The 25,416-nt window shown below is 40.2% G+C and overlaps 1 protein-coding gene across 6 annotated transcripts in view; it reads right to left on the bottom strand.

The window, feature by feature from the left end:
• Positions 1 to 15,598, bottom strand: part of RBM27 (RNA binding motif protein 27) — a 68,888-nt gene extending 53,290 nt beyond the window's left edge. For 5 of the 6 annotated variants that reach the window (XM_006777005.2, XM_015572632.1, XM_015572633.1 and 2 more), the window contains exons 1-2: positions 15,332 to 15,565; positions 2,614 to 2,732 (exon numbers count right to left, since the gene is read on the bottom strand). In XM_006777005.2, the coding sequence (XP_006777068.1) occupies positions 2,614 to 2,732; positions 15,332 to 15,390 (178 nt within the window). In that variant the 5' untranslated portion in view covers positions 15,391 to 15,565. Of the gene's footprint in view, positions 1 to 2,613; positions 2,733 to 15,331 lie in introns of all 6 variants that reach the window. The other variant, XM_006777008.2, reaches the window with a different exon arrangement.
• Between the last annotated feature and the right edge of the window lie 9,818 nt (positions 15,599 to 25,416).

The raw sequence follows: 25,416 nt of genomic DNA, 5'->3' as shown, positions 1-25,416 counted from the left end.
CCCTTCCTCCCTCTCTCTCAAAATCAAGAAATTTTTTTAAAAGTACAACACAAACCCTGCTTACACTGTAATTATTACACATTTTATATAATCAGCTGTTTCTAAAATATCTAATTAATTTTCCTTCAGAAAAGCATCTTTATGCTATTAATTTGTGTGGTAACTTTTTCTTATTATAAAACTATTATCTCTTGTTAATTGTACACATTATTTTAAGAAAATAAATTAATCAGACCCTTCAAAAGCATTATTTTTACGATCAGTGTTTTTCTCTCTGGTTGCAAGTTTATGGCAATTTATTTTTTTTTCCTTTTAAAGATGTTCTTTAAAATTCTTCCTCACATGTATTGCTTTTGTAATTTTTTAAAAAGTTACTAAAGCCCTAACCGGTTTGGCTCAGTGGATAGAGCGTCAGCCTGAAGACTGAAAGGTCTCAGGTTCGATTCTGGTCAAGGGCACACACCTTGGTTGCGGGCACTTCCCCAGTAGGGAGTGTGCAGGAGGCAACTGAATTGATGTTTCTAACTCTCTATCCCTCTTCCTCTCCCTTCCTCTCTGTAAAAAATCAATAAAATATATTTTTCAAAAAAGTTACTAAAAATCTTTAAAGCTTTTGTAACAAGGAATTCTTAGATATCTAAACATGTATTTGCCTGTTACCTCAAATGTCTTTGCAATGTTTTACTTATTTTTTTCATGGCCCTACATTTTACATAATTTATCTTTAATGGAAACTGAGTAACATAAATTAATATATTTAGAAAAGAAAATACTCATCCTCCCATCTGTACTAGGGAGGAATTACTGTGTTTTAGATTGAGAAGCCACAATTATTTCTTTTCTTTCTCAGTAAATATTTGAGGTAAAGTATGTCTTCCCACCATCAATAGCTAGATCAACCAGTACCTGCATTATCTACATTCCTGTCCATCTATTAAACAATATTTATTGAGTATCTTCTATGTGACAGGCACTGTAGGTTCCAAGTCTCTCCTCCACAAAGGAAAAGACCAAACAGGATTGGGGAGGAGAGACATATATAAACAGGCAAATCAACATACAACATGACAAGGAATGACAAATGCCATGATAAAAAATAATAAAGCAAGGTTAGAACGAGAGTGTCTAGGGGCGTGTGGCATACTATACATTTCGGGGAAACTACTCTAAGACAGCACTTTTTAAAAATATGCAACACCTGACTTATTTAGCCAGGGACACTGACCTCTTTTTCCTTAGATTGTCAAATAAAAAAAATGACAACAGCCAACCCAACTATAGCCATCCGGTGTAATAAGTATCATCAAAATTATACCTATTGCCGAAACCGGTTTGGCTCAGTGGATAGAGCGTCGGCCTGCGGACTGGAAGGTCCCAGGTTCGATTCCGGTCAAGGGCATGTACCTGGGTTGCGGGCTCATCCCCAGTGGGAGATGTGCAGGAGGCAGCTGATCGATGTCTCTCTCTCATCGATGTTTCTAACTCTCTATCTCTCTCCTTCCTCTCTGTAAAAAATCAATAAAATATATTTTTTTTAAAAAAAAATTATACCTATTTTTGGGGTCAGATGAGCAAAATATTTATTTTTTGGTGTACCAGAATTTTAGTAGTTTATGAGTGCCATGAGATGAAAAAGGCTGAAAATGGCTGCTTTAATGATGACATTTGAGAAGAGACCAGAAACCATGTTTCAAGGAAGGGTAAAGAGAGTTCAAAAGCCCTGAACTGGGAATATGTTTGCCATGTTGACAAAAACAGCACATTAGTCAATGTGACTAGAATAAATAGTGAGGAGGACAGGTAGGGAATGAGGTCAGAAAAGCAGCAGGGGAAGACTCCAGGAATCTCTGTGGACTATGAAAAATACTTTGGTAAGAAAATGAGAAGTTAAAGGCACAAAGAGAAGAACATGCCACCTCTTCTTGGATATCAAAAAGCCCCAGCCAAGGGGGGGGTGGGGGGGGACAGAAAGCTTCACTGCCTTAATAAACACTAAGAATAAACAGTTTCAATATGCTTCAAATGTTACCCACCCCCCACCATCAACTAGGATCTGCCACAAGCTGCAAAGGACCCATTCACCTAAAAAAGCGTTAGTTACCACTGCCTCAATATAGGAAAGAAACAGAGAAGGAAAAACCAGTTCTGCCAAAATATATCTACACTAATAAAAGAGAAACATGTAAACTGGTGTCACTCTGCTACACCCACAAGCCAATCAGAGTGACTATGCAAACTAACCCAACAAAGATGGCCGTTAATTTGTATATGCAGGCAAAGGCTCCAGCCAGAGTGAAGACTTAAGACTGAAGAGGCTTGGCTTCTCCACTGTGGTCGCAGCAAAGAAGCCAAGCCTCGCTGCGGCCGGACCAAAGGCCTGGGTCCCGGGTGCCGGAGGAAAACTGGTGCCAGCAGCCAGGGGGAAGGAAGGCCTATTGTGTGAATTTCCGTGCAACAGGCCTCTAGTGATAAATAATTAGGTATGAATGGATATATTCAAGTATAAAAGGACCCTGGCAATTTCTTTCCTTTCAAGCTTATATGTTCAAGATTTTATCAAGAAGTTTTAAATTGAAAATCTTAAATACGTGACAAAAGGTCCATAGTAATTACCTTTTTGTAAAAAGACGTCAAGTTGATCAGCACAAAAGGCTTTCAATTCTTTCTCAGGTTTGTCCTTCTTGACCAGTGCGACAACGTAGTTGGCTAAGGCTGAAGGGTCAGCATCACATCTAGTTAGATAGAGAAAATATAAAAATTTTTAAACAATTTTTTCAAATGGTTATCATTAATGAAGTCACCCCTATTTTGAAAAGCTAAAAACTTTAAAGTAACTGCAAACACAGGGGACTATTATAACACACAGCATACGTGCAGTGCAAGTAAGTGTTTCCTTTTCTGCTTATTTTCATAAAATAGTTTGTCTCCTACTTTCAATGTTCTAATTACACCCAGAATTTTTAACTAAATCTGTATTTGCTTTCTCAATGGTAATAAGAAAAAGGTGGCAACTGACCCTTAGTTTCAGCTTGACTCCCAGCCTATGGAAACAGTCAATGTCTTCAGGAGCTATCTGTTCCATGGGACCAATGAGGAAGGAGGAAAAGTAACAACAATTTCCCCCAGTCCCTATAACCCCAGGAACCAGCATCCAAAAATGGAGATCAACTCCACTGTTAATCATCTCAGTGAGTACCTTAAGGATCTTTTATTCTTAAAAGTGAGAATAGAAGTTTGGCACCTTAAATATTACTGGTAAACACTTTAGCTGCTATAAGCAAGAGAGACAATATCTGGGAGTCAGCAAAGAAAGGTTAAGAAAGTGGTGGGAGGGCAGCAGAGATAACCTTTACCTACTTCACTATTTTTTCCCCTAGTTCAGTGATGGCGAACCTATGACACATGTGTCAGAGGTGAAACGCGAACTCATTTTTTTGGTTGATTTTTTTCTTTTTTCTTTTTTTATTATTTCTTTGTTAAATGGCAGTTAAATATATAAAATAAATATCAAAAATATACATCTTCGTTTTACTATGGTTGCAAATATCAAAAAATTTCTATATGTGACATGGCACCAGAGTTAATTTAGGGTTTTTTAAAATGCTGACACGTCAAAAGGTTCGCCATCACTGGCCTAGTCAGTAGTAACCTGACTTTGACAACCTCAAGTATCTCCTATGCCAAGGCAGCACATTATCCTTGAGTTGCCAACTCCTGACATACAGCAATCTGTCAGACTTAACATTTAATCTACATTACATGAAACTAAAAGTTTTATGTTGCAAATATACGTATTTTTTAATATTCTATTTTCCTCATGAATGTACATTTAAGTAACACATTATCTTGTATGGCTTCATAGGGTTGCTGTAAAACTAAAATGAAAAAATTCAGAAAGACAGTAATTAAAATCAATATGCAAGCAAAGTGATCATATTCCTGTAAAACACTCTAATCAACTAATCTTGTTCTACAGTCCTTGGGCCTCCACTGTCAACCAGAAAGTTAGATTCAGCTCCAAGAGTATCAATCATTTCCAACAACTTCATGAGATCAGCAAACAAAAGAAAGACTAAGCATAAGTACCATTACTTCCTTCTAGTCTATTTTTCTCAAGTTCATAATTCAATAAAATAGAATTTTTTCATTGCCAGTATTAACATTTTGTGGGAAAGGCAGGTTTTTAACACATCTATGCACCTTTATGCACCAAGTTCTAAGAGAGCAAATTTCAACGATTGCCAATTTTACAAAATTCAGACCTAATAAAAATAAATTATGGGCAAGGATCAAAGTGTATGAGGAGAGACTAAGTGTTAAAGATGATGAGTTACATATTAATAAAAACATGCAATTTAAAAGAAAGCTACAATTTTTCTTAAGTAAAAAATATGAATTGCTAAATTCTAAAAATGGATTTACAGCATTTTCATCTTCAAAAAAATGTTACACATACCATGCCCATTTTGGCTATTCCATAAAAACCTCAAGAAAGCGATATGTAGGTAGACCTAATTTCACTCCTGAGAACACGAAGATATTTGATCAGTATAATTCTAATCAACTTTCAAATGGGAGGTGGGGGAATCACATTTCTACCTTTACTTAGAAAGTTCAGATAAGATAAATATACTAAGCACAAAAAGAAAAGGATTTTTAAAAATAAGAAATGGCATAAAGAGGCAATGTTATTTTCTCTAGTATTACGAGATTCTTCAGAAAGACTCATGACCTGACAGTACAATGCTGGGTAAGAATATTTGGGTTCTTAGTGAAAAACAGGCAAAACATTCAGATTACTGCATAAATTAGGTGGGTTAAACATACACAGATGCCTTATACATACATTTACTATTCAGACTCTAAAACAAATGCAGAGTTAGGCCTCTTCTGATGAAATACATTTTGATGTGACAGTGCTAAAACTCAAGATGAACAGTTATGAGAAATTCAAAGAGCAGAAAAAGACAAAACACCAAGAAAAGAGTGATCACAGATTCTAAATATTTAATGTGAGTGAACTAATTATTAATAACTGATAGAATTCTGCACCAAATACAAAAATGTTTATAGCCAAAGGAATAGGACCATTTAAATTAATAGTTTCTAATAGATATATACCCATAAAGTGCCCTAGGAGAGAAATTGCCAGTCTGAAATAACAACTGACACCAACTGAATGGTGAAACTTAAACACATTGGGGAATTTTATGTTGTAATTTTCTGTACTTTTATGTTTGTTCTTATTTTTCCTTTCACCGCCCCTTACCATATACACTTCAAAAACTGACAATATTGTAGTAACTATGGTAGCATGCTAATACTAGCCCAACAAGACATCCAGATGTGTGTCATAAAAATCTACCTATGTCTAAGATCCTTGGTAGATTACAAAACAAATGCAGGGCCACCTATTATTTCTCTTACCCAAGAAGTAATACCTAGGAAGAGTAAACCATTCAGCTATTTATTTGTAACCAAAGCTTATGAAAATTCATTTCTGCTTACATATAGGAATAAGCATATCCTATATAATAAAGAGCTAATATGCAAATAGTCGTCAAGCCCTCACGCTGTTAACAGCTCAGACACTCAACACTGGTGAGAGCGGAATGGGAACCAGCCAGGCACAAATGAGCTCACAAGAGAGGAATGGGGACCAGCCAGGCACAAATGAGCTTAATGAGAGAGGAATGGGAACCAGCCAGGCACAAATGAGCTCTTGAGAGAGGAACAGGGACCAGCCAGGCACAAATGAGCTCACGAGAGAGGAACAGGGACCAGCCAGGCACAAATGAGCTCGCGAGAGAGGAACAGGGACCAGCAGGCACAAATGAGCTCACAAGAGAGGAATGGGGACCAGTCAGGCACAAATGAGCTTACCAGAGAGGAATGGGGACCAGCCAGGCACAAATGAGCTCACAAGAGAGGAACAGGGACCAGTCAGGCACAAATGAGCTCGTAAGAGAGGAATGGGGACCAGCCAGACTGTGGCCCAGGAGAGGGACAAGCTGCCCGCCCCGCAGTCCCAGGCACCAGTGGCTGGGGCTGCGGCCTGGGAGAGGGACAAGCCGCCCACCCAACAGTCCCGGGTGCCAGCGATTGCCTCTGCACCTGTGGCCTGGGAAAGGGACAAGCCGCCCGCCCAGCAGTCCCAGGCGCCTGCAGGTGTGGCCCAGGCAAAGCCGGCCCAGGTCCTGGGTGCCTGCAGCCAGTCAGAGGGAGGGAAGCCTGGGTCCCAGGTGCAGGGCAAGGCAGAGGCGATTAGGGTATGATCAGGCCAGCAGGGGAGCAGTTAGGGGCGACCAGGCAGAAGGCAGAGTTGGTTAGGGGTGATCAGGCAGGCAGGCAGGTGAGCGGTTAGGAGCCAGCGGTCCCGGATTGCGAAAGGCCGTCAGACATCCCCCAAGGGGTCCCGGATTGGAGAGGGTGCAGCCTAGGCTGAGGGATTTCCCCCCGACCCCGCACTTATTTCGTGCACTGAGCCTCCAGTTTTAGAATAAAACAGATTTGAAAATTTTGGATCCATGCCTATGATATACACATTTCTAGACAAAAAGGGGCTTCTATTAAAACAAAGAGATTTAAAAAGGTAATAATACCATCTAAATATACTATTCTCCTAGAGCAGTGGTCGGCAAACTCATTAGTCAACAGAGCCAAATATCAACAGTACAACGATTGAAATTTCTTCTGAGAGCCAAATTTTTTAAACTTAAACTATATAGGTAGGTACATTGTTATTAACTTAATTAGGGTACTCCTAAGGCTTAGGACAGTGATGGCGAACCTCTGACACACGTGTGACACGCGAACTGAAAACCCCTAACTTAACTCTGGTGCCGTTTCACATATAGAACTTTTTTGATATTTGCAACCATAGTAAAACAAAGACTTATATTTTTGATATTCTTTGTTTTACTATGGTTGCAAATATCAAAAAATTTCTATATGTGACACAGCACCAGAGTTAAGTTAGGGTTTTTCAAAATGCTGACACGTCAAGCTCAAAAGGTTCGCCATCACTGGCTTAGAAAGAGCCACACTCAAGGGGCCAAAGAGCCGCATGTGGCTCGCTAGCCGCAGTTTGCCGACCATGGTCCTAGAGTCTTTAAAAGGCCTTAACAGCATAATCAACTATGCATTTTACCGATAATTAAATTTGCATATATTAGACAAATTAAGTGATCCACTGAAGATCAGGTAGACAGAACACCCGTAGAACTAAACTCAGGTGCAATTCCACACAAGTAAAATCTTTTTCACAGCACATACACTTTTCTTTTTTTTCTTTTTTATATATTTTTATTGATTTCAAAGATGAAGGGAGAGGGCCTCTTTTCTTATGTATATCTACATGTCAAATTAATGTGTCCTAAATCTCAACCAATAGTTCCTTCCAATTAAAAAACAACAAAAGAAGTTCCTAAAGTTTAATGGAAGTTACAAATATAAGGAGTTTATATTTGTAGAGTCCAGCATAGCTCAATGGTTGGAGTGTTGGCCTGAGGACAGAAGGGTTGCAGGTTGGATTCCAGGTCAAGGGCATGGGCACATACCTAGGTTGCAGGTTTGGTCTCCAGGTTGGGTCGGGGTGCCTGTGGGAGGCAACCAATTGATGTGTCTCTCACATAGATGTTTCTCTCTCTCCTCCCTCCTCCCTTCCACTCTCTTAAAAAATAAAAACTAATGGTAAAAATATATATGTATAAGGATCTTAAAATTCACATCTTTCATAACAATATTCTAAGAACATGTCTCAGTAATCTATCTTTAAGTCATTTAAAAAATAAAAAGCAATTAGGATTAATTTTTATTAGGGGAAGTTAACAGAAATATCACCCTAAAAAATATCTTACTTGTAAAAACTTAAATTTGCCTTTCTCTTCCTTAATGAAATTTCCATTGCAGGTATGACCCATCTGCTGAGCTGGTACATCAGCTTTACAGACTTCAAACATATACACCCAATCCCAAAACCTAAGAGTAAAGATCCTTCCTTATATACTAATAATAAACCACTATAGTCTATTTGTTTCAGGGAAAAGCCAGGACTATTTAAACTTTTTTCACTTTCAGGAAAAAAACCTATATATTTCTGAATATGGGTTCAATTCTAAGTTCTACCTTTGTGTAGTTTCTGTTTCAGAGGTAAGACAATTAATGAATACACTATTGGGCCAAAGGGGGAAAAGACCTCCTGATCCTAATGTGTACCTACAACCATTAAACATGTTCACATTTTGCCAAAACCGGTTTGGCTCAGTGGATAGAGCGTCGGCCTGCGGACTGAAAGGTCCCAGGTTCGATTCCGGTCAAGGGCACGTACCTGGGTTGCGGGCACATCCCCAGTGGGAGATGTGCAGGAGGCAGCTGGTCGATGTTTCTCTCTCATCGAAGTTTCTAACTCTCTATCTCTCTCCCTTCCTCTCTGTAAAAAATCAATAAAATATATTTTTAAAATGTTCACATCCTTTGACTTGCATAGTAGTTGTACTTATGGGAAATTAGTCTCAGGATAAAGCCAAATATAGGAAATACTGCTGATACTAAGACAAACTAAAAATATATACATTTATTGCATAAAAACAGCATTATTTTTAACAGAAAAGGTAAAGTCAAGGTAACCATTCTTACTGTTGAATGTTTATGAAACACTAGAGACCTGATGCACAAAATTCATGCAAGGGGCCCTCGGGCCTCGCAGCCACAGTGGCTGCCTCAGCCCTTGCAGCCCCGGCTTCGTCCAGAACAACTTCATCCGGAAGAACGTCTGGAAGGTCGTTTGGCTGTCTGGTCTAATTAGCATATTACACTTTTATTATTATAAATTAGGCATCCAAAGTGATGGTTATAAAAAGCAATACACAAATATAAAAAATACTTTTGATGTAAAGTCAATTGGAGAAATCAAGATTAAAAAAACAGTGTATTTGAATCTATTTACATCTTCAAGAAAGTTCATACACTGAAGAGAAACTGGAAATAAATACACCCCAAATTTTTATTCTTTTCTCTCCTTTCTATATTTGCTGTAATACAATAATGCTCTTATTACTTTACAAAAAAAGTAAAAAAAAAAAAAAAAAAAAGTCTGCCCCTGAGATCTGAGATCTGTGTTCTGATTATTCCTTTAATAACGCAGTGGTGGATGCCCAGCCAGTGTGCCTCAATGGTTGAGCTTCAATCCAGGAACCAAGAGGTCACTAGTTCGATTCCATCAGGGCACATGCCCGGGTTGCAGCTCGATCCCCCGGGGTGGGGTGGGGGCATGTAGGAGGCAACTGATTAGTGATTCTCTCTCATTGATGCTTTATCTCTCTCTCTCTCTCTCTCCCTTTCTCTCTGAAATCAATAAAAATATATTTAAGACACTATTTGAAAAATAAGTAAAATCTGAGCTTATTTTATCAAAGAGTGTACATAACTATTAAGTTCTAAAAAAATGTTAACACATTAAAGATAACAAAAATATTGATACTTCTTTTCAAATAGAAGCTTTCATCTTTCCCGTAATTAAGAGTTTTCATGAATGAACACAACGTAAAATAAAATACCCATAGATTGTTTTGGGAAAAATATATATACATACATCTGTCAGCTGCAAACATAATTTTGACATTTGGACTATGGCTTCTAGAGCAGTGGTCACCAACTAAGTATACCCAGAAAATAGGATAATTTTTTAAAAATCTTACTTTTCTAATTGTCCACCAACCTAAATTTACATATGAGCTCATGCATCCATTTAAACATTTACTGAATATTTACTAAGTGCCAAGCATCTTGCTAGGTAATGGAATTACTTTGAGCAAGACTTTGCCCTGCAGTCACTGGCCAAGAGATGAGTATGAAAACAAATAATTACAGTACAAAATAGCAAATGGTTAAAAAGGGAGACTAATAATGAAGTAACAACACTGTGAATGAGAGAAGACAGTGGTAGGAAACAGGGATATAAAGCAACTTCTGGCTTTTAGCCTATAGCAATTGGGCCAGAAGAATGAAGTCAAACATATTTAGGAGCCAGATCAAAAGACATAAGAACAAATATGTTCGTAACTTAGTATAATAAAACTTGCCAAGAAGTCGTCTGGTCAAAATATGTCCTTTTCTGTGAAACAGTGAATGGTCTCCTTAAACAGGTCCCACAGCACTTTAAAGGCAAACTAATTCTTTGAAGCCACTAAGTACACGTTAGAAAATTATCAGTACTTCTCAACCTTAAGAACACACCTCCAAAATACTCATTTCACCCTAGTAGCTTATTTATCAGGGATGTCAGGTCTAACAGCTGCAAGGTGATCATTTTTTCTACCATTTGAGCAACTTCAGAGACTACTAGTCAGAGTTTAACTTGATAGCAGCATGTAAACTCTATAGAGTTAAACCAAAGTATACCCCCCATGATCACTAAACCAATAAATATGAACCAAAAAAATAATCTCAGAGTCTGCATCTTATTGCTGCCCTTTCCATCAGAGAAGGCAATACATTCAATCTCCTAGTACATGCACAAAGTACATATGGCCTGTACTCATAGAAACTGCACATGACGACTGTGGCTTTCACTAGCAATTCCTGTTCCTGCCTATTTAGCTTGCAATGAGACTCTAGCTCTGTCATGCACTAGACTGCTTATTATTTTGTAAGTGGCAGTCAGTGGTGCTTAACATTAGTAAGTAAAATATTTTTGCAGAAAGAGTTCAGCATATTTTCATATTTCAAAACCACGAAATTTCATTTATATTTAATGATGATTCTGAGGTACACAAAGCACTAAGTCTGCATCATTAATATTCAAACCATGTTCATGAGGTAGGTAAAAGGCTAATAAAATTAACTCTGTTTAATAGAAAAAGGTTAGACAATTTCTCTGAAGTCCCACAGTGAATTTGAGACACAGAACTAGAAATTAAATGGCCTGATTCACATAATGATGCTCTACTACTCTCCCTTTATAGATGGGTGGATGGATGGATGGATGGATGGATGGATGGATGCATGGATGCAACTCTCCAACAAGTATTACAAATGCTTTTTTAAAAAGACTAATTTTTACAATAAGCCAAACAAGCAGTAGTGAATTACATATGATTTTATATATTTAATATATAATATATAAGTAACTTAAAACATTCCCCATTAAAGACATTTTTGGTAGGAATGTGTGATACTGAAAAATGCTTGCCTGAACATTTTCTAAACTTGCAGAAATTTCTTCAGTTATTTATCCCTAATATTCACTTAGGACCTTACTTTTTAAGGGGTTCCCATACTTAAAATGAAGTTATTTCTGATAGAAAGAAACCACAGCATCTTCTAATTGTGCATAATCCCTGCATGGCCTCTATGACTAGGATATCTAGCATATTTTTAAAGTGAAGAAAGATGAGGCCCCCAAACAAGGTCTGTGAATTCAGTCTGTTCATGCAGCAGTAGGAAAAGAGATAGAAACTTCTTACCTAATATGGTTTTTCTCCCCTTTATGATGCCAACAAAAATGGTACTGGGGCCCTAACCGGTTTGGCTCAGTGGATAGAGCATGGGCCTGCGGACTGAAGGGTCCCAGGTTGATTCCGGTCAAGGGCATGTACCTTGGTTGCAGGCACATCCTCGGTGGAGGGTGTGCAGGAGGCAGCTGATCGATGTTGTTTCTCTCTCATTGATGTTTCTAACTTTCTGTCCCTCTCCCTTCTTCTCTGTAAAAAAAATCAATAAAATGTATTTTTTAAAAAATGGTACTGGGTTTTCCCCAGCCAGTTAAGAAGCCATTTCTTCTAGGCTCCCTCCTTCTGTCTTTCCTCTAATACAAATAATAGATATGTCCCACATCCCTATTTGGAAGGCAATAGAGATGGCATGGAAGGTAACAGGTGAGCTCTTAACAACACATGGTATTTCTAATTTGTCTACAGGGAATAATCACATGTAAACTGGATTGGTTTAGAAATACGCCCTTACATGCCTTTGTTTTACCAGTGATAAGCTGTAATATGCTTGAAAACACCTAAAAATTCAAAAACTTCCATAAATTTAGTTAACTGGAAATTAAGTTAAACAAGAAAGTGCAGTGGGAAATCATGTGCCACCGTACCATTCCAACACAGCCACTGCAACTACGTTTATCTGAAAACTTAACAACTGCTCTGAAATGCTATGTTGTAGCAACATGCCAATCAGCCACAAAAAATTTCTTAAATCTGGAATATGCAAAAAGTAAATTTACAAATACATCCCTCTTTAGCATACCATTTATTACATTTTAGGATGTCTAAACAAACAAAAATAATCTCCCATAACAACATACTAAGAATGAAAATACTTGTGATATCTGCATTTATTTCTTCATAACACTTCCATCCAAAACCATTACTTACATGAATTAAAAATAAGTATTTTTATTTTCTAATTCTATGAATGCTTCTATACTAAGTCTAAGTTGTAGTAATTCTAGATCTTTTTAATCCTAAAAAAGTAACAAAAATTAAAGAGAATAGATAGAAACATGATGTGTGCTTTAAATTGAACATAAACAGAAAACAAATGGGGAAACTAAACTCAAATATTCATTTTGAAAGGTAATTTTTACCCATGAAAATTACTACGTATCTACAAACTTACCAATATAAACAGCCAAAAAAGCCAAGTGAAAAGACCCTTAGGAGATTTAACTTCCTACTCAAACTAAGTTTTGACATTAAGAAACATTTTAGGGATCTTAAAAAAAAAAAAACTACACACACAACTAACTATATCAAAACTTGTCACCTTCTACCCAAGACATAAAATATACATTTAAAACTTTTTCAGTGGATAAAGTGTCGAGCTGGACTGAAGGGTCCCTGGTTTAATTCTGGTCAAGGGCACATGCCCAGTTGTGGGCTCGGTCAGTCCCCGGTTTGGGGCGTGCAGAAGGCGACCGATCAATGATTCTCTCATCATTGATGTTTCTATCTCTCTCTCTCTCTTCCCCTTCCTCTCTGAAATCAATAAAAAAGTGTAAAAAAAATTTTTAATATATTTAATACTTTTAAAATGATTTTTACCAACAAACAAAATCAGAGCTTGTATGAAAAACTGTTACACACACACACACACACACACAATGATAACTTAAACAGCTGGACTTAAGTTTTTGGTTTTTTTTTTTGGTTTCTTAAACATTAAAGAGCATAGAGGTAAAGAATTTTTAAACAGACATTTTTCTTTTTTTTCAGCCTTTTCCAAATATGGTCAATTTTACTAAATCAATTTCACTATTTCTCAACTTTATCACACTCCATCTGCATTTTTGTGTTCCAAAACTTTGTACTGTAGAAAAAGTATGATGCACATCCAGGAGGCCCACATTCTTCTACACAACTTCAAGTGCCCCAATAAGTCATTTTCACTTGTACTAGACCTCACTGCCCTGGCCGGTTTGGCTCAGTGGATGGAGCATGGGCCGGAGTGCCTAAGGGTCCGAGTTCGACTCCCAGTCAAGGGCACGTACCTCAGTTGCAGGCTCGACCCCCGGCCCTGGTCGGAGCATGTGCGGGAGGCAACCAATCAATGTGTCTCTCTCACATGGATGCTTCCCTCTCTGTGTCTCTCCCCCTCCCTTCCACTCTCTCTAAAAATCAATGGAAAAAATATCCTTGGGTGAGGATTAACAAAACAACAGCAACAAAACTTGACTCCCACTAATGTAAAACTCAGAAGCCCTTGGTGCACATTTATTCACACCTGTGTTCTACTCACATCCTCATCTTCAGAAAGCAAATCCCACTTCAGACACCCAAATTCCCTAAGCCTGCCTCCCTCACGCATCCTGCCTTCACAAGGCTGACACACTGGACTACCCATGACTCTCCCTAGGTGTTCCAATCTCACCTCAAGAAACAACAGAGGTTAGTTACCAAGATTTCTCCGGAGGACCAAAAAATCAACAGGGAAGTAGCTTTCTCAACAGCCCCAACTTTACCCCATCTCCACACTTCCACCTCTGAAAAACTCAATCTGGCCACGCAAATGATCTGATTTAATGAAGCAAAGCCCGCCCATCGCTTCCTCTACCCCCTTTCCTTCAGCCAGAAAGTCCTCAACTCCAGCAGGAAGATAAGCCCCAGAAACGAAGAGGGGGCGGGAAACCATCCTTTCCCTTGCTTTCCATGCCCTCTCTCCCAAGAGGGTGAAAGACAGCATGTCTCTCCAGCCCTCCCCTCCCGCCTTCCTTAGGTCCTAGAAGAGTCTAGGAGATGTGTTTCGGGGACCAGCTATGCAAACTTCAGTGTCCCAAATATACGCACTCCCACCCCCTTAAAATGGTTACAAAACCCACAAAAACTTGATACCTCTGCTCTCCCTTTCATGGGTCCCAAATACGACCCAGGATGTTTATTTTAAAACAAGCCCCTCATTCTTTTCAGCACCTCAACAATAACCCTCCACCTCAGTATCTTCAGTTGGCCCTCTCCATCTTTCAACCATATGTACAAAACTCCTATTCTTTCTGCAACGCCCTCCATGCCTCCAGCGCCGCATCCAGAAACCGCGAGATCCCGCAGGTACACACACCCCTCCCTCCAGCCCCTCCTGCAATGCTAGGTGGCAGGGTAACCCCCAATCAAACGCATTAACCTCAACTCTCCCCAAGCCCCAATGATATTTAAAGATCATCAGTTCTCCTAGTACTACCAACTCATCAATAATATTTGAAATCCCTAAAAACCTTTATCACATTGATCAGCTCCCCAATAATTCCCCCAATGCCTACCTTTCCCTTTCAACCACCCCCCGTTTTTTCAAATACTTTAATATTCCTAGACTCTTAAGGGCTTATCGGTAATCTCTGTAAAGCCCTCAGTACCCCTCCCCTCCCTTTCTGCCCGGTTTTGAAAAGGCCCTCCTCGACACTCGCCGCTTCCAGATCTTTTAGTCCCGGAACAATGTTGTCTGTAAAGCCCTGACTACGCTGCTCTTCCCTTCGAGATGCCAATATCCACATTTAAAAATCCCTCGATAGCCCTGCTCTCCCTCGCAGTTCTCGATCAGCAACATTTCCAGTCCCCTCGCTGCTCCTGCTGCCCCGGTAGCACCCCAAGACTTGGACTTAACAAGCCCTCGCCCCCCTTCCCGACAGGCCCCACAGCACACGGTCTCCGTGCCCCTGGCTCTCCCTCCTCTCCCCTCCCCCCTCAATGGTGATAGTACTACAGAGGAGACGGCGGGACCTCCCGACCGCGGCCCCTCCGCCGCGCCCTCCCCTCACGCCGCCACCCTTCCCCCCGCGTCCCGCGGGCCCCCAACGCCCACGTTCGCCGGCCCCGGCCCAGCCAGGCTCACTCACATCGGCTCCAGTAACTTGGCCAGCCAGGACTTGAGGGCATCCACATCCTCTATGAGCATGGTGCAGAGAAGGCGGGCTCGGCCGCCGCTCTCGTTCGGGCCTGCCGCGGTCTCCCCTCGTCGCCCCCTCACGCCTTCTTCACAGCCCCCGGTGCCCCAGCCCACCGGGCATCTTAAGAGATTTCAACCTACTCCCCCGGCCGGGGCCTAACAGGAACTAACCCAAGAGCCCTCACTCAACCTACCTCAACGGCTCAGGAGGCGGGAGGTAGCGCCGAGTGGCGGGAGCAAAAGCCAATAAAAGAGAGAGGGCCGTGCACGCAAAGCCAATGAGAAGGCTCGTTTGCCCCGCCGGCCAGTCGTACCCAGTTAAGGAGGATATATCAAGGTAGGTGGAGAGCTTACATGAACTCCTGGTGCAAGATGGTATCTTGGAGAAGGTGCTGTGCCTCTTAAAGGGGCCGTGGCGCCTTTTTTGACCACGCCGCCGCCCGCTCTCGAATACCGGTGTCTGCTGCTGGGAGTGCCCGGGGGAACCCGGCGAGCCCCTCAGCCTGGTTCCTTCCTCTCCTTTTTCCTGGAAACACACACTTAGTGTCCTGAAATGACTCAGCTGTAGTAAATCTGCAACACAGCATGCAACACGTTCACAGTGCAAGGAATGCAAAATTTTACCTTTTCCCCTTACACTCATTTTGCTCGGCACATACGCTTGCATTTTTTGCCGCTCTACTTAAATTACGAAGAACGTCCTGACAACCATGCCTTGGATTCCAATAATCGTCATTTTAAAAACGTGGCGCACGGATGTAAAAGGCTGAGGCCATTTCAATTTTACCAGTTTTTTAAAAAATATATAAATGTTTTATTTAGACAGAAAAACTATTCCAATTTTTCTTTTAATTCTCTTTTCATTGCATGCCTATAATTCAGTGGGGATCTTTTTGCAGGGAGAATTTTGGTCAAGTAAGCAAGATTTTTACATTTTAAAAAAACCTATATTACGGAAGTAGGCAACTTAGTTTGCACTAGCTGAGAAATTCCTTATGGAATTTTGAAATTGGCTTGGCACTGGTGTTAAAATGTTTACTCAACAACAAATACGGAGCACCTGCTATATGCCTGCACTGTGTAAGACGCTAGGATTCTAATTGTGAACAAAACAGAGTCCCTCTTCTTAAGAAGCTGGGCAGTTTATGGGATTATGCATTATAATAATGGCATTTTGAAAAATACCTGATGAGCACATACCGCATATCAAAGAGATGGGTCAACCCAAAATAAATAGGTAAACTAAATATGCACTGAGCAGGTGTAGGCAAATTTTTTCTGTAAAGGGCTATATTTTTGGTTTTGTGGGCCTTAGGTCTCTGGCAAGTACTCAACTTTGCCCTCTTGGCATGAAACAGGACATAGGTAAGATGTAAACAAAGGACTATGGCTGTGTGCCAATAAAACTTATATGGAAATTTCAATTTTAGATAATTTTCATGTGTAACAACATTTTATTCTCTTGACATTTTTTTTCTTCATCCATTTAAAAGTGTAAAAGCCAGGGTCACTTCACAGGTATACAGAAACATGTGCCAACAGGGTTTGGCTTGCTGGCTTCAATGGGTTCACCTCCTTACATAAAGTAAAAAAAAACAAAATGCACTTAGAAATCATCTAATAAACCACCTTCACTGACATCTCTCTCCAACTTTGCAAATGAGGGAAGAAGACTGAGTGGTTCACCCAGAATCACACATGTCTGCAGGTGGAGCAGGGTAGCAGCCAGATCTTCTGACAACAAGCCCAGAACTTTCTCACATCCAACTCTTGCCTCTTCTTCCCTCTCTCCTCCTCCCCTTCTTCCTTTATGCTTATCTACATTCCCGCCCCTCCCCCCATACTTATTTCCCCTAAGGAGATAAAGTGTTATGCCAAAATGACACAGATTTAAAAGAGAGGAATGTAAAAGTGATTTGATTAGGCCTAAAGCTAGACAGGAACTTGATAGTATGACAGAAATGGAACAGGAATTGCCTTTATCACAATAAATCACTCCTCTGCAAGAATTTCAAAGTACTTTTCGAATGTATTTATAGAACAAATTTTATAGGGCCTTATTTTAGAGGTGAGGTGGCTGAGACACTGGCTTCTATCACCCAGGGCATCATTTAACCAAGAACGTTACAGAGAGTAGAACAGACATGAGCACAGTAATATTTGTGTGTGGGGACCCGAATAACCTTTTTTCTTTTCTTTTTCAAATTATGATGTTACTATATTACTTTTTAGACTGACTACATTCTATACTTATTAGGGCTACAGCTTTGAATGTAGATAGTAAACCCCAACTATATCTTTAAAAAGTAGCATTTGTAGAAGAGTTGCTTTTCCAGAAGTGGAAGGAGGACATAATATAGTCAATCCCACTCCCATGCCTGGCTCATTCATTTGCTAAATAGCCATTCAAATTTGGTCAGTAGCCATCGCCCAGAATTTTCCATATACTTTATTCAGTAGCATTCATCCTATGCACAGAACTGACCCATTTGCAACCCATGAATGAATGAGGCATTGATTTCAGCCATACAAATGCAATGCATACATATATATCTTAATTCAACACACTGATATTGTGTGATGGTTACCATGTACCTGATTCTGTGCTCTGGGCTGGGGCAGGGACAAAAGTTTGAACAGTTATATCCATTCACTGTCTTTTGAGAGCTCAGATTCTGGTGATTTAATAGGCACCAGAAATAATAATCATGGCCAAAATTGTTGAGTACATGCCTTATGCTAAATATTTCAGTGTATTATTGCCTTTCATCCTCACAGTATCTCTGGGTAGTAAACAATATTTACAGACAAGAAAAGTGCATCCCAGAAAGATCATGAAACTGATGAGTGGAAAGGCCCAGTTTTGATCATGTGTGTTTGACTCCAAAGCCCATACCTAAAACCTTCACTTAACTATCTATCAAACAATGAAATATGAAATGTGTGGTTCATTCAAAAGTCATTCAACAAATATGTATTGAGCCCCTTACCATCTATTAGGCACTGTTCTTGAATATAGAGAGTAAGAGTGATTTTAAACAAATATTCTTTCCTTAATTAAATGTATAAAATGGATACTTAATGATTTTTTTCTCGGTTTTATCTTCACAGGAAGAGAGAGAAAGAGATCCCATTTATTTAGGAAAAAAAGAGATTATTAATATGGGGCATTGAAAAGAGAGAGTGACCAAAAAGAGAACAGACATCTAAACCAGTATTATTCAGGCAAGTTCCCTTTCTTGGCTAGAGGATAACTGGGCCTCAATCAGGAAAAGGGTCAACAATGAGATTTCACACAAGTGTTGACAGGGTTAGTTAGATAGGCCTTCCAGGATCAGAGTAGGTCATACCCACAAATTGTTTTGTTTTGTTTGTCATTATTTTCTACCCTGTGGCCAGAGCTGTCCCTGAGGTACAATAAAAAGAAGTTGAGAGTCATTTTGCAATTTTCTCTGTGAAATTTACAACTACAGTGTGCTTCCCTTGCATACAATTAAACTAAACTTCGGTAGAATTACATACTAGGAAGCTCATACTTATAAACAGGCCCTCTCTTGCCAGTACACTTATAGATGATCATTTAATTAAACAATACAACCATCAAATATCAGTCTCTCCTGAGTCTGGGTCACCTAGAGCAGTCCAGCTGGCTCAGAGAAAAGTTACCTCAATAAAAGTCGCTTGGATCTTAGTTAGACAAAGACAAGGTGAATTGGCCTACAAATGCATCAATCAGATAGTCTCTCTTTGTTATGGAAATGTAGATTTGTTTTCCTAGGAGAACTATGTTCTGTTTTTTTCTTAATTGCTTCACACTATGTAACTATAAAAATAGCTAATATTTTAAAAACTGACAACAATGAGTGCTGATAATGGTGTAAAGAAACAGGATCATGCATACTTTGTTGGTGTAATGTAAAATAGTATATAGTCGCTCTGAAAATCAATTTGTTTTTGGTATTTTCTCTAAACACTAAACCTGAAATTACCGTATGACCCAACAATTACTCTCCTGGGCATTTATCCCAGAGAAATGAAAACTTATGTTCACACACAAAAATCTATACTTGAATGTTTATCGCAGCTTTATTTATAATAGCCAAAAACTGGAATCAGCCCTGATGACCTTAAACAGGTGAGTGGTTAAACAAACTGTGATACATATGTAGCATTGTAGCATAGCATGCTGCTCAGCAACAAAAAGGAACTATTGATACATGCAACAATTTAGATGAATTAGGCTGAGTGAGGAGAAACGCCAATTCCCAAAGGTTACGTATTGTATACGTGTGTGTATATATCCATTTATGTAACATTTTGAAAATGATGTTTTAGGAGCAGAGGAGGGAGATGGGGAGATGTGGAGGGAAAGTGGGTGTGGTTATTAAAGGGCAACATGAGGGATCCTTGTGCTGTTGGAACTGTTCTGTATCTTGGCTGTGGTGGTGGATACAGGAACTAACATTGCACAAATTATATATATATAACATATATTATATATGTAATATATATATGCACACACAAGCAAGCATAAATGAATACAAGTAAAACTTGTATCCAGGTCAGTATTCTGACTATGATAGTATGCTATACTAGTAGTTTTGCAAAAGTTAACGATTAGGGAAGTTGGGGAAAGTGTGCAAGAGTTCTCTCTGCATTGTTTCTTACAATTGCATGTGACTACAAGTATGTCAGTTTTTTTTTTTTAAAAAGTTGCTTCACACAGTTGAGAGTAGTGTCAACAGGAAGAAAGGTTCAAAGTGGCGTCTCTGGGCGTGCACATACCAGAAAACAGTCCTTGTCCCATTCACCGAGAGCTCCATGGGTTCCTGCTGGACCTGTGTGGGAACCCAGATCTGACACCTTTGCAGATTAGAAAAGCATCCAGGAGAAATGTGCAAAGCTCTACTGCAGTAGACATTTATTATTATTATTGACACCTAACATTGTCTACAGAAATGTGAGACAATACACTTCTGTTGTTTAAGCCACATTGTTTGTGGTACTTTGTTAAAGCAGTCTGTGGAAACTAATACAGATGTAGTTTCATATTATTATTATTAATTATTATTATTATTATTTGCAGCAGGAAACAGCAACAGTAGTGGACAGACCAGACTTCGGTTCTCTCTGGTTAGCGCTCTGCTATTAGGGGGAAAACTGCCCTCTCTTCTTTGGATTGAATAGCCCCTTGGAATTTGGACACATCGTATAATAAGAGCTCATACTCCTGGTGTGCCAGGCCCTCTGCCAAGCAACTTCGCACGGATCAGCCTCTTTCAGTGCGTGTCTTCAGCCTTTCTTCCTCTCAAGAAATATTGATTGAAGACCTATCATCGGCAAAGCACTGTTATAGGCCCTGGGGACACAGCAGTGAAGAAAATAGGCATTCTCTTGGAGATTGATTTTAACAGGAGGAGAATGATGACAGAAAAATAACTATAATATATCAGGTGGAATACTTCTATAAAGAAAAATAAGGCAAAGTGAGAGGATAGACAGTGATGGGGAAGCTAAAAGGACTCTGAGCAGGTGTCTGGAGATAAGAAAGGTGTTAGTGGAAATCTGGGAGAAAGCCTTCCCGGGAAGTGCAAAGGCCCTGAGGCAGGAACTCGATGGGCATGTTTCAGGAAAGAGGAGGAAGCAAAGGGGCTGGCGCAGAGCAGGCCAGGAGGAAAGCAGTGGTAGAAGAGGTAGAGAGGTTGGTGGAGTCCAGATCATGGAGGACTTTGTTGGTCATGGTAGAGACATTAGGTTTTTATCTTGAATGAGACTACAAGACACTGATAGTTTTAAGCAGATGAATAGAACTATCTAGTCTCCTTTTTAAATTTTTAAGCAAGATCATTATGGCTATCTTATGGTCATCAGACTGGAGGAGACAAAAGTGAAGATAGGGAAACCAGTTAGAAGGCAATAAACAAAGCAAAAGTCGACGGTGGTTTGGGCTAGACTGTGAAAGAGATGGTGAGAAAAAGTTGGATTCTGGATATATTTTGGAGGTAGAGTCCGTTAGTTTCACTGACACATTGTCAGCATGAAACACAAAGAGGAATCGAGGATGACGCCAAGGTGCTTGGCAATCTGACACTAGCGTCCCCACTCTCAGACACAATACGGAATAGCAGATACAGGAAGATGCTGACTTCTGGCTATGCGGAACCAGACCAATTAATTAAAAAAAGTAGAACCATGGTTGCACCCCTGATTTGTATAGTTTAGACCTCTCTAATTTCATTGATACTATAAAAATGGAAATCATAAATGCACAAAATGCATTTAAAACATATACTCACTGAGATTAGAATCTCAATAATATGTGTTTGGTTGTCTTTACTTGTTTCTCTAGTCCTTCCTTCCTTCCTTCCTTCCTTCCTTCCTTCCTTCCATTTCTTAAGGACTCCTTGGACTATTCCACAAATGATGATGGGGTGATAGTAATGGTGATGACAAGCACTGTTTTGATGACTCAGATGTCACATTTTCCATACGATCCCATGACAGGCTGGCCATGCCTGTGGAATGCTGACAAGGTGGCTGACTACAGCTTGTGGAGCCCGAGTCTGGAGTGGTGTAGCAGGAGTGAGTGATTTCTAATTCCCAAGAATGACAAATATTACCACATTAGAAGAAAAACAGGCAAAAGGGGTTCCTCAAAGTATTGGTGCCTGAGAAATGCAACGTCTCTAATTTGGTTACATTTGCCTAAATAGAAAACTCTCCCTAATTAACATGACTATTTGTTCCTAGCTCATGTCAGTCTGTTCAGGCTGCTATGACAAAATACCACAGGGTGGCTTACAAACAACAGAAATTATCTCTCACAGTTCTGGAGGCTGGAGGCCTGAGATCAGGGTGCCAGCATGGCTGAGTGACAGCCCTGTTCTGGGTCACACACTTCTCTTTGTATCTTCATAAGGCAAAAGGGGGTGGGGAGTTTGTGGGCTCTCTTTTATAAGGCACTAATCTTATTTATAAGGGCTCCATCCTTTTGGCCTAAGCACCTGCCGAAGTCCCCACCTCTTAATTCCATTGCACTGGGCATTAGGATTTCAACATATGAACTTCGGGGGGTGGGATGGGGGACACACACAAACATTCAGACCATAGTACTGATCGAACTGGCTTCCAGGGTTCTCCACTTTTCTTTCTTTTCTCTTTAACTTAATATTTCTTGAGCACTTACGTTGAACCAGGCATGGGCTAATCACGCGGCTTGGTGTAGCTCATTTTCCCATAGCAAGCCTAAGCAGTAGGTATTATGGTCATCCCCATTTTACACATGAGGACTCAGGGGTATAGAGCTAGTATGGGACAGAGTCTCAGGTCAGACCCAAGCCTCTTACTCCAAAGCCTGTTGGCATAACCACAGCGCACACTCTTCCTCTGAGTCCCATTAACTGGCAGAGGTTGCACACACAGCAACCCAGGGTCAGCTAAGCCCCCAAGTCCTGGAAGGGTTAGTTCTTCTTTCTTGTCTTTATACTCACTCCTTGTATCATTAAAAAAAAAATCTGCTCACCATTCAGGAAACATAAAAGCAAACACTAAAGGAGGAAAAAATCATTTAGAAACTATAATTGTCCATTCGGGTGGGAAAGTGACACCCATATTCATCCAGTGTCCCATTCTTATGAAACACAAGTATCAAAAGAAGTGCCCACAATGTCTTCCTTAACTGTGTCATCTAAGGGTGGGGAAGTTAGGGAAATATGCACAAAAAACAAACACAAAAGTACTCAAAGACAAGCCAAAGCTAATTATACCTTTATGGGTCTAAATTTAGAAACACGGTCTCAATTGAATTGAGTAGATTTACTGGTGGGGTAGGTTTGGGGAAAAAAACATACAAGGAGGAAATGAATTCTCTTGTGGAGTTTTGAAGAATGATCGTGATGTGACCTGACAGCTGGAGAAGGAATCCCACACAATTATATGGCGATAGCTCCTTCACTTAAGCTGGAGAAGAGATTATGATGGGGCACAGGAAAGATTTGTCTATCTTAATCAGACTAATGTTTATAGATCAATTTCCTAAAATAATAATAAAAATAGCTGACATTTTAAAGTGTTTACTAAGTGCCAGATAGATATATGTGGTTTATACACATACGATTTCTTCAATCCTCAGAGCAATCCTATGAGGCACTTACTATTATTACCCTCATTCACAGAGTGGTTAATTGTATTGCCCGAGGTCACCTAGCTGGTAAATGATGAACTTGGCCTGTCTGATTCAGAGCCTGACTCGTATTCACTATGCAACCTTACGAATGTCATTTATCCAGATGAGTTCCCAATTTAAAAAACCATATTACTAAAATAAACGTTGTTTTATGAATATCTCTTGAACCTGTTCACTTTTCTCCACCTGGACTGCCACCACCATCATCTAAACCACTACCACCTCTCACCTAGACAACTGCAGCAGCCTCCTGCTTACACTTTTGCTCCCTGCCGATCCTTCTTCAGAATGATCTTTTTTTAAAAAATATATATTTTTTATTGAATTTTTGCAGAGAGGAAAGGAGAGAGATAGAGAGTTAGAAACATCGATCAGCTGCCTCCTAAACATCAATCAGCTGCCTCCTACACACCCCCTACTGGGGATGTGCTCGCAACCAAGGTACATACCCTTGGCCGGAATTGAACCTGGGACCCTTCAGTCCCCAGGCCAACGCTCTATCTGCTGAGCCAAACCAGTCAGGGCAGAATGGTCTTTTATGATAAAACACAAATAGCACCATGATCCTTCCGTGCCTGCAATGCTTCCACAGCCTCCCACCACTCCCATCGCTTCCCTGTGTGCCTCTTCCACTAGACTGTGAGGAGAGACTGTGCATATTTTGTTCAAGTGTTGTCTCCAGCATCTCGGAAAGTGCCTTGCACATAGTAGAAGGTAAATATTTTTTTCTTGAATGAATGGAATCCAAATGACCCTTAAAAGAAGAATATTAGTCACTTATATAGGAAAATTAAAAATGATGAAGTTGGAGGTATGCAAGTAGGTTTTTCATAATTTGTAACCACATCGGTACTTGTTTGTCTTCTTCTTTAATATCCCTTTAGACTGTAAGCTCCATGAAGGCAGGAACCATGTCTGCCTTGTTCCCTGTTATAGCCTCTCTATATCTCAGGTTCCTAGGAGGTGCTTACTAAGTATTTGTTGTATGAGTAGTTTCAATGACCAATGTGGATTAGAAGCTGATGAATCAAAGATGACAAATAGTACTGGTTAGGGCAGAATTGAAACAGGAAAGTATAATCATAGTTATAAGAGCTATAGAGGGTGAGTATGCTTTCATTCATCTATCTATAATAATAAAAGTGTAATATGCTAATTAGACTGGACATACTTCCAGACGACTTTCTGGATGAAGCTGGGGCTGGTAGGGAAGCCCAGGTCCCAAGTGCCTGCGGCAGCCAGAGGGAAGCTGGTGCCAGCCACTGGGGGAAGGAAGGCCTACTCTTGCACGAATTTCGTGCATCGGTCCTCTAGTATATATATAAAAGCCTATGTTGTTTCAGTCGCAACCAAAACAACCGAACGGACCACCGAACAGGCTGCATGGGGCGACCAGAATGGCAGGTTAGGTGGCAATCAAGGCAGTAGGCAGGCAAGTAGTTAGGAGCCAGAGGTCCTGGATTGGGAGAGGGATATCTGACTGGGGATTGGGCCTAAACTGGCAGTTAGACATCCCCCGAGGGGTACCGGATTGGAGAGGGTACAGGCTGGGCTGAGGGGACCCTCCCCCAGCATGAATTTCATGCACGGGGCCTCTAGTTTAATAAATATAAGGCACCTGCTATGTGCCAGACACTGTGCTAGGCAGCCTGTGCTGTCATGGAGCTTACAGTCTAGTGATAAATAAACAGGCAGATACATTTCTCAAGGGAGGGCAGTAAAGTGGTGCTCCAGGGAACACCTAGGAGGGGACATTTAACCCAGATTTGGGCTATTAGGAAGTGATGTCTAAATGGTGAGTAGCTAAAGGAAGAGGGTGTAGAAAGTGATGGAGAGTATTCATGTGTAAG

The sequence above is a fragment of the Myotis davidii genome, unplaced genomic scaffold (genome assembly GCF_000327345.1).
Source record: "Myotis davidii unplaced genomic scaffold, ASM32734v1 scaffold89, whole genome shotgun sequence".
Lineage (NCBI taxonomy): Eukaryota > Metazoa > Chordata > Mammalia > Chiroptera > Vespertilionidae > Myotis > Myotis davidii.
This window is presented reverse-complemented; position numbering and strand designations above follow the sequence as displayed.